This window comes from Oratosquilla oratoria, chromosome 34, assembly GCF_046742065.1.
Source record: "Oratosquilla oratoria isolate Oo_2021 chromosome 34, ASM4674206v1, whole genome shotgun sequence".
Classification (NCBI taxonomy): Eukaryota; Metazoa; Arthropoda; class Malacostraca; order Stomatopoda; family Squillidae; genus Oratosquilla; species Oratosquilla oratoria.
In genome coordinates, this window is record NC_134810.1 from 19,161,842 (window position 1) to 19,174,341 (window position 12,500).

Here is a 12,500-nt window from a genome sequence, read left to right on the forward strand (position 1 = left end):
CACGGTTCTGGGCTCCCTGTGTAAGAAACATGTTTCCCTTCAACATGGTGATGTTTTTTACAGACCTTTGTTTTGGCTAATGACAAATACTTTTATACAGGTTTGGGATGGGCTCAAGAGCAAAACAGGGTCTCAACTGATAAAGACTCCATTTTGCTCCAAGTTCAGCTCTCACTTGAATCATTACCACACAGTGGTGCTTTTGAATGAAGCTGCCCACAGTCTATTTGTTTGAACTTCGTGGCAATTAGCAAGGTTGCACTTGCAGGAGAACCATACCCTCTCAGTAACTGGTAATGACCTTCAGCCTGACTCTCATGTTACTTAAGGAGAATATATACTACTCTTTGGATAGGGTGACAGTTGGGCAGTGGGGAATGGGTCGTTGAGTGTATTATTTGTGGTAACTGCATTTAAAGCAAATTGAAACTGTGGCCAGGCTAATTCTATCCTGACACTTCTTTCATGTTGGGTGGTGGCCTGATTGCACCTGTGGTAGTGTGATTCTTGCCTGTTAGGGGAGTGATTTCTCAGTAGGGCTAATGACTGGAGGAATATGATATAATACTGAGACTCGGGATCTATCTTGGAGTGCTTGCTTTTCAATATGTATGAGGGCTTATGTATGAATGTTTTCTGTGAGAGGATACAGAGTGATACTAGTGTACTAGTGTGAAGAGTAATTAGAGAACAAGATTTCTATTGGTACTGATCTCAGTGATAAACATATTCACATAATAAAATTTTATCAAATGCTTAAAAACTATAATTCACCAAAATCTGATTACTAAAAATTGACCAGTCAGCAAAACAAAGAAAATATCTGCTAGGTTAAAATAAATACAGGATAGTTATATGTGTTTCAACAAAAACCTCAAACGAGTGATGGCATGTATAATGAAAGATCAACAAAGATGGATGTTAACCTTAGAATCAAAGAGAGGGTGAGCAACACCTAGAGTACTTAGAAAATTCTAAACAAATATGTTAAAACTTGAACTGAACTGAAAAAGACATGGTTTGTTATAAGCTTGGATTAATCCTGTAACCTTGTCTAGGTGAATACACAAAAAATCAATATAACATGGTGAATACAAACATAGGTGAATGTATACACCTAGGTGAATATACCCAATTAAGTATATAAGTGGGTGAATAAGACTAGATGAATATAAAAATTGGCAAATACACATGGTCAATATTTATTTAGGTGCATCAATCTTAGAAAAAAAAGAAAGGTTTTGGAAATGGGCAACAGTTTTAAAAGACCATAGTGGAACTTTTCCTTGGGAAGAGAATCCATTACAAAAGCAAAAGAGGAAAACCTGGAAATGTTGATCAAAGACCCTGTCACCTGATAGACATATTAATAATACTACAGAGGAGATGTATGGATTGATGTAAAATGATAGATAAAAAAAATCATAGAAACTCTAATCTGTCCAAGACTAGAATATGCATCAGTGGTATGGTCCCCACACAGAGTGAAAGATATAAGCAAGATCTAGAGGATGCAAAAGGTATCAGCCTGGCAGATAAATCATATGGGGAGAAACTAAAAGCATTAGATCCACTAATGTCAAAGGATGGAAGAGAAAGATGTGACTTGATTATAGTTTTAAGATGCTACAGAGGGTGGACTATATTGACAGAAAAGATCTCTTGATGATTAATAGGGGCATAGATACTTGGAATAGCCTAGAAGGTGATATAGCCCAAACTTAAACCATAAATGAATTTAAATCTAAGCATGATAATTGGAGAATAAAGAGACGTAATCCAAGTTGGAAGTATACGTGAATTTGAATCTAGGTATGATAACTGAAAAGTAAGAGAACATTGCTTTTTTTCTATAAACAACAATTAGGCAAATACAATTAGGTAAGTGCACACAACTAGGTAACTACACACTAAGTGAATGCACAAAGTGGTGAATACACAATTAAAGGAATATATACAATGTAAATGAATACATACACAAACATGGAAAGGTCTTTCACGGGGGACCTACCTTGAGCCACACATAGACGCAGTCAACGTCGCCGACGAAGTAGCCGCAAGGAAGGAGCTCGGGGCGGTCGCCTCCCGGAGTCCGGAGCGTCTCATCCACCCGGTAGCAGAGGACCACGTCCGTGGCCACGCCCAGCCCCCCAGAGGGATCCACCCGCCAAGCATAATCCTGGAAACACGGAAAACGATGTCAGCATGGTGGTGGTGCTCGTCGTCGTAGTGGTGTGTATAGATGGTAGGGTTCCTGTTGATGTTGTTATTGTTATTTTTGTTGTTTTTGTTGTTAATAATGTTGTTGTATCTGTCATTTTTACTGTAAATATTGTTGTTGATGTTGCTGTAGTTGTTATTCTTTGTTGTAAATGTTGTTGTTGATGTTCTCGTTGTTTTGCTATTGGTGATGGTGATGGCAATGTGTAATGGTGGTGGTGTAGGATGATGGTGGTGATGACGGTAGTGCACGTGTACCAAATTTCACCTCACAATGAAGCGGATCTGTACTTGAAGATATCAATGAACACCCAATACCCTGCAGACGCCTACCCGGACAGCCGAGGCAATGAGGTCGTCCAGGTCATCCCAGGTTGTCTTGGAGGGTACATGGATGTTGCCGACGAGTAGAGCTCCTCCCCTGCCTGCAAAGGAGTCTCCCTTTTCTCGCCCAGTCTCCCCTGTGGCGTCACTTTCCCCCATCTGCAGCGTTTCGTCGCTGCTGGTGGTAGCAGCGTCGTCCTCGGTGGGCGTGGTGGCGGGGTCGTCGGCCTTCAAGTTCGAGGGGAAGTGCTGGTGGTACGGTGGTGGTGGGGAGGACGGGGTGCGGGAATAGTCGTGCATGCCGATGCTCTCCACCACAAGGACCCGGACGCGTCTTCCTTCGGTTCCCGCAGAAGGGGACGATAACTCTGCGGGGACGACACGAAGGAACATGAGCGAGCGCTCCCCATGCGTATGTGTACACGTACAAGTACACGTACACACACACATACACACACACACACACACAAATATGCAAAGAATAAACAGACACATGGAAACAAGAATTACTTTCAATAAAACCATTAAGATGGCTGATTCGTTTAGATAAGAGCAACAGATAGCTTGACCTCTACTTACGTGATCCCGAGTGGGCGAAGGGGTTGAGGGTGAGTGTGGAGTTGAGGGCTTGCGCCAGGGGCGTGATGAGCCCGTCAGCGGCGGGTCCGTACTGCGTCCTCACCAGCCCCGTCAACCTAACGTTCTCCTCCCGGAGGGTCGTGATCTCCGCCTGCCAGAGAGAAGAAGAGGGTCAGAGTGTCGCTCTCACGTCGCCAGAGAACAATTTTCTAAACTCAAGGTCGTCCTTTGGAAGACTCGATCCTTTGTCGCATATTTAGTACTTTTTCTGTCTGTCAACAGGCACTTTTATTCAGTTGTGAGGGGGGGGGAATCCCTCGTTAGTTGAAGGACCTTTGCATAATTAATACTTAGAGACAATAGTGATATCGCTAATTCAGGATATTGCCTGTGGCTTAGGCCGCGGCTCCAGGTTTCGCTCATAAGTTACCCCGAGTGCTCTCATTAACAATTAAAGATGCTGCACATCTCCCTAAGTCCCAAACATTATAGGGTCTATAATTTTTTTTTTTTTTACTGAAAACACTTCAGATATCATAATCAACAAGTACTTGTCGCGCAAGGGCGTCCTAAAGGTGTAAGGTCACTTGACGCCATCAAGTAGTGGTCAGAATGTAAGACGATGGATGACGTTTCCGTTGCGTCATTTCTGATCGCAGGGTGTGACGTCGTACCTCCACGAGGGACAATGACGTCACAGAAACGCCCCCGAGTGGTCACGATCTGTGGATGTCGAAGTACGATGGCGCCAAGGGCTCAGAAATTTACCCTACGAAGAGAGGCTTAGGCACTTTAACTTACACTCTCTGGAAAGACGCAGAGTGCGGGGTGATCTAATCGAGGTGTTTAAATGGATCAAAAGCTTTAACAAGGGTGGTGCAAACAAGGTCAGCATATTACGACAACAGGGCAGGACTTCCAATAAAATATTTTAACTGGACAAATTTAGATTTAATAAGGAAATATATAAAAATTGGTTTACTAATAGGGTGGTTAATAAATGGAATAGACTCAGTAACCATGTAGTGAGCGCTGAAACTATCAGTTGTTTTGAGAAACGGTTAGACAACTTTATGGATGTGGATGACAGGTGGTAATGGACATGGAACTGTCTAGTGTAGGCCTTATGGCCTCTTGTAGTCTCCTTCATTCTTATGTTCTTATTAGACGAACGATGGAATGGCCAAGTGTCAAACTGCCACCACATGGCTAAGGTCATACCACCTCCACATGACAATCTTATTACGGAAGGAGACGATCCGACCAATAAGCCCCGGTCTACAAGTCTTGTTACGTTGCAAGAAAGAAATGAAATGCGAGTTCAAGAACTGGCGTCACACATCTGGCCCTCCTTCCCTCTGAACCAAGTTCACCGAGGGCAATCCCGCCACTTTGAGAGTTAGGACCACCACGGTGCGAAATAACAACTCGGCGGCTGTTGTGGTTCGTATGTTTATGGGAGAGATTACGGTCGTCATTGGCGATAGTCTAGGTGGTTTCGTATTCCCCCGTGTTGGGACCAGGCGACTTTTAAAACCTTTTCCCAGTCCTGGCGAAGGGCTTTTCTCATGAGGAAATAGCATTTCTCCTGGCTTTCTAGTCGAGGTTACCTAGTTTACCGGGTTATCTACAAAACCTACTGGTAATTTTCATAACCAATGAAGTTCTTAAAAATCTGATTGATTGATTGATTGATTGACTACACTTGACAATGCTTGATTTTGCCAAGTGACTCCTGTTTTGGTGAAAAGAGGAACACTATGAAAGGAATCAAGATTGACGCGACCAAGTGTTGGCGGCGGCGGTGCAATAAGGTCTCTATCTGATAACGAATTTTGGCCAGGCAGGGTGACCCCCCCCCCCCCCTGCCTCCTTGCCCGACCTCCGACATCCCTGCCCTGATGCTGACCTTCAGCTTGGCGGTTGCGTCGGCTCGCGTCTGCAGCTGGTGCTGAGCGTTGAGGAGCTCCAGGCGGGCGTCGGTAAGGGCGCGCTCCTTCTCGGCCAACTCCTGACGAAGCTGGCTTATCACCTCGCTCTCCCTCCTGCAGGGGGTGAAAGATTTCTTTGTTAGGGTAAGGCCATGGATCTATATAGGATATATAAGTAAAAAGGTTCATGATATACAACTGTAAAAGTATAATTCATGATAAATAAAAATCAAAGTAATACAAGTGATATAATGCATGGAAACACATGGTTAGATATAATCATCCAATGGAAAAATACACACACATCCGATCATTTTGCACATACATACCAGCATCTACAGCATTGCTGTATGGTCCTAAGGAAGGCATGGAACGAGAGGTATTATAGAGTAAAATTTGACATATGAGGTGATGCCATAATAGCACACTTGAAAACAAATTCCCATACCAGATAATTACACTGGGGGATAACTAAGATTGATTAATATATATATATATATATATATATATATATATATATATATATATATATATATATATATATATATATATACTAAGATTGATTATATATATATATATATATATATATACAAGTAATCATCTTTTCACCACAACACCACAACAAATATAATCAGTAAAATAAAATGATAACGGAAAACATACGCAAGTGGTTAACTGAAAGTAGTGTCAGGAACTAGTGGTCAGGAACGTGAAGTAACATTAAATAAATAAGTATTCCTTGACTTCTTTGATATCTTTGTGCATTTTTTTTTTACGTAATTTGTTAGGAATGTTTAACGAATGTTCTTGAAAAGTACATGTACAGCAGCTTACAAAAGTGTCTTTATAAAAATATCCGATGGTTGCATGAAAGTGACAGCAAGACGACTGATTCCTCGGAAGGGTTGGTACCCATGTGAGGGAGACGCATCTACTCGTCATCGCGTAATCTCTTTCAGGTGCCTCTACATATACCTTTCTGTGCGACTGTACCATACATTATACTGTACTTTGTACACTCCACTACTACTGTACTATGAGTCTGCAGACCAAAAGTTCATTTTCCTTTTTTCAGAGGGGTTAGTCTCATTTCTCTCGTTGGAGGTTGGGGTAGAGGCTGCGATCTATCTCCTCGCCGCGTTAGAAGTCCCTGACCAAATACACAGCGGAATGACTTTTGGGTTGGCGTGGATACAATCCTCCTCCTATCCCTCCTCCTCTTCCTCCTCTTTCTGCTCCACCTTGGTCCAGTCGCCATTCGCGAAGGAGAGACCTTGGGTCCTCTAGCACGGTGTCTCTCTCTCTCTCGAAGTCCCAACTCGAGCCGACTCGCCGCCGCCTCTCACGAGCTTTACCCGCGGGTCTACACAGAAGATCCTCTGGTTGCTCTGCGCCCACCCACCTCCCAAACGATTCCCTCCACCATTGCGAGCAAACTCATCATCGAACTGTCATTTCCCGTCCGAACACAACCTTCCACAGTAAAACGCTCTTTAACCTTCCTGAAAATAAAAAGTAAACCTCGCGCGGCCTTGCTACGCACTGGACACCCACAGAGACCCGGGGTTGATCCCCAACGTCTCCTGACGACAGACAGTTTTTTTTTTTTTTTGGCAATCCTAGTACGCAGATACACCCTCCTTCGACTGTGCAGCTTGTCAAATAAATAAATAAAATGTAAATACATAAATGAAAATAAAAGAATTACGAGTAAACAAATAAAAACGTGGTGACATAAGCAAGTTTACCATCTTCACCGCTACTGACGCCTTCAGTACTTATTCTGGCTGCCGTTAGGAAATTGTATTCCGTTGAGGGAAACCCCCGGCGAAATGAACGGTCTAAAACATGATCCTTTCGATACAGTAACTTACAGTATACAACCGTAGACGACATAAAGCAATGGGTAACATCCAAGAGCAATACACAAATAACATATACCAATACATATACATATATATATATATATATATATGTATATATATATATATATATATATATATATATATATATATGTGTGTGTGTGTGTGTGTGTGTGTGTGTGTGTGTGTGTGTGTGTGTGTGTACATATATATATATAATATATATATATATACATACAGTATATATATATATATATATATATATATATATATACAGTATATATGCACTGCTTCTTCAAGAGAAACCATGAGAGGCTGAGACCGGCCACAAGTCTTGAATCAGGAGAAGCATGCGCCGGCCCCTTACCCTGGCATCGGCGTGGACGGCGGGGCTGTGAGGCTCCTGACGGCGGTGATATTGGCGGTGTGGTTGACCGGGAGCTCATGGGGAAGCGTGCATGACCTTCCCCTTCCTCCTCCTCCTCCCCCTCCTTCAACTCTGCCTCCTCCTCCGCCTACGCTGTCCTCGATCCGCTCCTCTCCGTCTACGCCACGACCTCCCTGCTTGCTCCGTTTCCGGCCGTGTCGGCCGAAGGCGCGGCGAAAGGAACTGCGCAGCTGCGGGCGAAAGGGACAGACAATCATCTTAAACTCAGGTGATCGAACAAACTATATTATTATTATTATTATTATTATTATTATTATTATTATTATTATTATTATTATTATTATTATTATTATTATTATTATTATTACTAATTATCGATTATCATTATCATCACCATAACCATTGTTATAATTGTTATTACTATAATTGCGATTATTATTATTGTTATAGTCATTATCATTAATATCATTATTACTAGTACTTGTACTAATACTACAGAGTTGTTAGTACCATGTTTAATCTCTCAAACTTGGCGGGATATTGCCATAGACTTACTTGGTGGCATTGAAGTAAATGGGAAGTATCGCGGTGCGCGGGCTCATTGAACAGATATGTAAATGTCATCAATATTACAATTATCATCGTCAAAATTACTGAAGCTGCAATTATGATTATCAGTTTGACATTTCTTAGCACCACTTATCTTTTGCTCTATGTCTCTCAGTCTCCTGATTTTTTCTCCGCCCGTTCACCCTATCCTGGCACTAGATCTATGATACTTTTGTTTGCGCCCTTAATACCGCCTATATCCTTCTGTCTCTCTTTTAATGCCTCCAGTCTTCGTTTGGTCTCTCATTATTATCACTCATGTCCCTATTTCATTCCATTAACCTTCCCTCCTTGTTCTAAATTTGCATAAAGAAAATTAGATTGAGTTACGAAGCTAAACAAGCTCATGAAATAACTCGATCGAAATGCATAAAAAATAAAGAGAACGAGTAATAGAAATACCCTTTTCAAATTATCCACTTTCACCCAAAAGAGTAGGCAATGACGATATCCTTTGCATAATTCTCTATCTTAAAATCCCACATCAGGTTCTCAAGAGCGGCCCTTAGTTATGCTACCCAATGTTAATAATCCGCGACTCCCCCACTCCCTCCCTCAAACCTACAGCAATAGTTGCTGAAGTCTCTTTTTATCTTTCCCCTGTTCTTCTCATCCAAATTTTCTTCCTCCTTCCTCCTCTTCCCCTCCCCTTCCTCTTTCATTTCACTCTTCCTTCTTCCTCTCTTCTCTAGCCCCTCTTCTTTACTTTCATCTTTGACTCACCCAACTCCTCTTCTTCATCTTGGACTGTCCATCGCTGCCGTTGTCTTCCTGGTGGCTGTGGCTGAGGGGCAGCTGGCACGTGTGGTGGAGCGGCAGGTTCGCCCTCGAGTTCATCGACGCGAAGGACGACAGCGACGCTCCGCTAATGGTCGAGGTCACACTCGAGACGGAGTCGCACGACATCTGACGCTCAAGGCTGAAGTAGCCTGCGGGGGCAACAACAACAATGAAGAAGATGCGCATATGAACACGTCAAAGTGCACGCGTGCGCGCGCACACACGCACACACACACACACACACACACACACACACACACACACACACACACACACACACACACACACACACACACACACACACACACACACACACACACACACACACACACACACACACACGCATACGCTCGCACGCACGCACACACGTGATCACTTGCGCGTACTCCCTCATTTTCCTCTCTTTCTCTCTCTCTCTCTCTCACTTTCTCTATTTTTCTCCTTCTCTCTCTCACTTTATCTCTCTCTCTCTCTCTCTCCCTTTCTTTCCCATTCTAATTCTTCCTCTCTCTCTCTATCTAGCTATCCAACCATCTATCTCTATCTCTTCTTCCAGCTGACCTTTGATTAATTATAGGAGCACTCATACTGCCTAGGGAAAAACATCAGCTCGAGGGGATGGTGGCATGCACTGACTCCTCAGCTTGGGTTGAAATAATCTCAATGGAGCATAAAAATAAACATATAAAATTTTCTTGCAAACCATGCCATTGAGCTCCGAGGAGCTCCAGGTTGGTTAAAGGTTAGACTGGGGTTACAGAGATTCGTGCAAAGAAAAAAAATGATAAAAAAGATAAAAAGACAAAAAAAGAGGAGCACACAACGAGATACAAGATGTAAACAGAGTGATTATTTTTTCCCCTACGGAATGATGACTCTGAACGTCTTAAAGCGATTCCTTCGTAAAAAGAAAAAATGTAGAAAGGTATTCCAAACTTCCTGGAATACGTGAAAATGGAAGACAGAAAGCTCCGTGGAAGTTGGAAAACATCTCGCTACAGGTAACCTTTAGAATTATGAATTCTCTGATATTCGAAAATAAGAATTCCAAAGTCTGGAAAAAGTTGGGTTCCAGAATTACTTTTGTTCATTCCTTCTGGTACATTTTGGAAGGGCATCTTCGTTCCGAATATTTCAAATATATGAATCTTAAATCTTCATTGAGGGAGAACAATATCGGCCATTCGACAGCTAAAACCGGCGAGTGACGGACTCAATAGCAACTCAGTGCCTTCTGACGTGAGGTTCCTCATTCTTTAGTCTTACTGGAAGAAGAGACGTGGAGAACCGTCAAAGGACAGTGTTGAAACCGATTATATTCCTGACTACCAAAAAAGGGTGCTTGCGCCGTTTACATTTTCGAAGTCAGAGCGGTGCTGATGCCGGTTATAGTCTTGGCCACCAAAGATCAGTGCTCACACCGATTAGTCTTTGATATAAAATAATGATTCATCAGAAGGAATAATATGATATGTGATTATATCAATAAGCCATGAAGTACAAAGAAAAGCAAATCATATATAGTTTTGGCCTTGAGACCATAATGAAAGAGCACATGTTTATTCTTTTCCCTTGCATCACAAAACGCTTATCTGCAATCGAAGCCGCCATCATTGTTCAAGTAATGAAGACATGAGGAACTCGACGAATGCAACTGTGGGAATTGTTTTAAAAGACAATAATAATCTTGACCACATAAACAGAACGGCATAGGACGAATGTGTACTTAGTAGAACAATTTCAGACAATCTATTTAAGTACAAATATGGTTGAGAAACTTATAACCAACAAATATAAAATTCAAAATATAAGCCAACACTTGATAATATATATAAAGGGAGTAATGAAATAGTTATATTGGATGAATAGAGCTATAATGAACATGGTTTAAGATCACTGATGAAAAGAAGGGCTCGGGGTGAGATGGTCATGAGATATAAATGATGAGATTCATAGAGAATGAGGGCTACTCTCATCCGCTACAAATGGGCCACGAGCGCGAGCTGCAAAGAGAAACCGACAAAATAGATAGATAAATAAACAAATAAATTGATAAACTAATGAATAAATAATTATCAGATACATAAATAGATAGATAAGTAAGAAAGACATCCAGAACTTCATCCCTGATAAAAAAACAACAACAACGAACTGGAGTGCGCTCAAAGTGGAGGGAGACGCAGACCGCGCCATCATCACAACAGAGTCTAGGGGCGGCGGGTTACTACTGCATATGAGCACAGGCTCCACATTACACAGCACAACTGTAGAGGTTAGTACACTTACGACACAATGAGAGAAGAAGGGGAAGAGGGGGAAGGGGAGAGAACAGACTCTCTCCCCCTACCCCCTACCTACTCCTTCTTCCCTCTTTGCCGCGGGTCACAAATTTAGTAATAGTCATTCTAGCTGCAGCCAAGCAATTTTATTCAGTTGAGGGCGCCCTCCTTCCCTCCACAGGGAAAGGGTTGGATAAACATTTCGAGCTTGTCGTCTCGAGGGACCCTCTCGCTGCGAGTTACTCTAGCATTCATTCTAGCTGCTGCCATGCGATTTTATTTAGATGAGGGAAACAACCCCTCCGCGGAAAAAAAGGTTTTGTGGCGACAAGTGACGTCAGGCGATTCAATTCCACTGAGGTCGGAGGATCCCTCCCAAAACCCAGTCTGAAGGGGGTCCCAGTCAGTCAAGACCCCTTCCGGCTGAATGAAATCGCCTGACGCAACACATGCGTCACCGCGTTGAGAAATTGTTAATGTTAATAGTGCAGCTGACACATCTTATTAGGCTGAGAAGTCGTCGTCGTCGTGGTTTGAGGCTGCTGCTGCTGCTGCTGCTGCTGCTGCTGACACAACCTGGACGGCGCCAGCAGTCGCTCGGTCTGACACGGCTGACACGACCATTTCCGGGGTAGGCGCGGTGGCGAGGGACCGCGAGGAAATGATTGTGTGAACGGTGCTCGTGGGGGGAGAACCAGCATCACAGGATGGTATTCAGGCCAACGTGTTAGTTCGCATTCAAGTACGTTCGCCGAGTGTCCTACGGTCGCCCGAAGCCCGCCACAGTTTGAGGACAAAACTTCTGATAAGCCTTTCTGTGACGTCCCGCTTCTACTTCACAGAGTGTGACGTCATCATAACCCCCTTGTTGTGACGCCGATCTTATGTACCAAAAATGTGACGTCATATAAGACGTCATCATTCAACCCCCCACACCTTGTGACGTCACATTTTTACGTCATCAGAGTGGCCTCTCAATGTGGCTTCACTCTTATCTATGCAAAGGGTGGCGTCACAAATCATGACGTCATAAGAATATGGTGACATCGCTGAGTATGATGTCACATTGTGACGTCACTTTCATCCACAAATATGACGTCACGAACTATGATTTCGCAGACTATAATACCATTTCAGAAAGGCCACCTCTTTGTGACGGCATTATACAGACCCCCCTACATTGTGACGTCACTATCATCTAGAGATCAGGTGACGTCACAGATTATAACGACGTCACACAAAGTCCCCTCTCTCCCTTTCCCTCTAACGACCGTGATCCGCGGGCATTGAACGACCATAGGATACCGGGCGAACGACCCTGGTTACTAGTGAAGTCTCTTGGCGTGAACAGGGCGGGCACCTGTGTTGATGGTGTTGTTGTTGTTGCTGTAGTAGTAGGTGGGGGCGGCGCACGTGCGCTCGTAGATACTGGTCGAGATGGATGCCGAGGCCGCGACCAAACCGCCCCTTGGGCCGCCGCCGATGCAGGTTCCTTTTGAGGCGGGACAAAGTTCACCTTGGGTTACTA

General features: G+C 43.3%; 1 protein-coding gene across 8 annotated transcripts in view; it reads right to left on the reverse strand.

Annotated features, from left to right (window-relative positions):
• Nucleotides 1-12,500, reverse strand: part of LOC143018099 (protein sickie-like) — a 390,287-nt gene that overhangs the window by 11,725 nt on the left and 366,062 nt on the right. For 7 of the 8 annotated variants that reach the window (XR_012965729.1, XM_076173216.1, XM_076173215.1 and 4 more), the window contains 8 exons: nt 12,333-12,464; nt 8,637-8,842; nt 7,284-7,534; nt 5,033-5,168; nt 3,124-3,274; nt 2,554-2,912; nt 2,012-2,179; nt 1-16 (listed from right to left, as the gene is read on the reverse strand). The exon at nt 1-16 is cut by the window's left edge and continues 310 nt beyond it. Coding sequence is in view for 7 of the 8 variants with exons in the window: in XM_076173216.1 (XP_076029331.1) it covers nt 1-16; nt 2,012-2,179; nt 2,554-2,912; nt 3,124-3,274; nt 5,033-5,168; nt 7,284-7,534; nt 8,637-8,842; nt 12,333-12,464 (1,419 nt within the window). In the remaining variant the exon portion in view is untranslated. The remainder of the gene's footprint in view (nt 17-2,011; nt 2,180-2,553; nt 2,913-3,123; nt 3,275-5,032; nt 5,169-7,283; nt 7,535-8,636; nt 8,843-12,332; nt 12,465-12,500) is intronic. The other variant, XM_076173219.1, reaches the window with a different exon arrangement.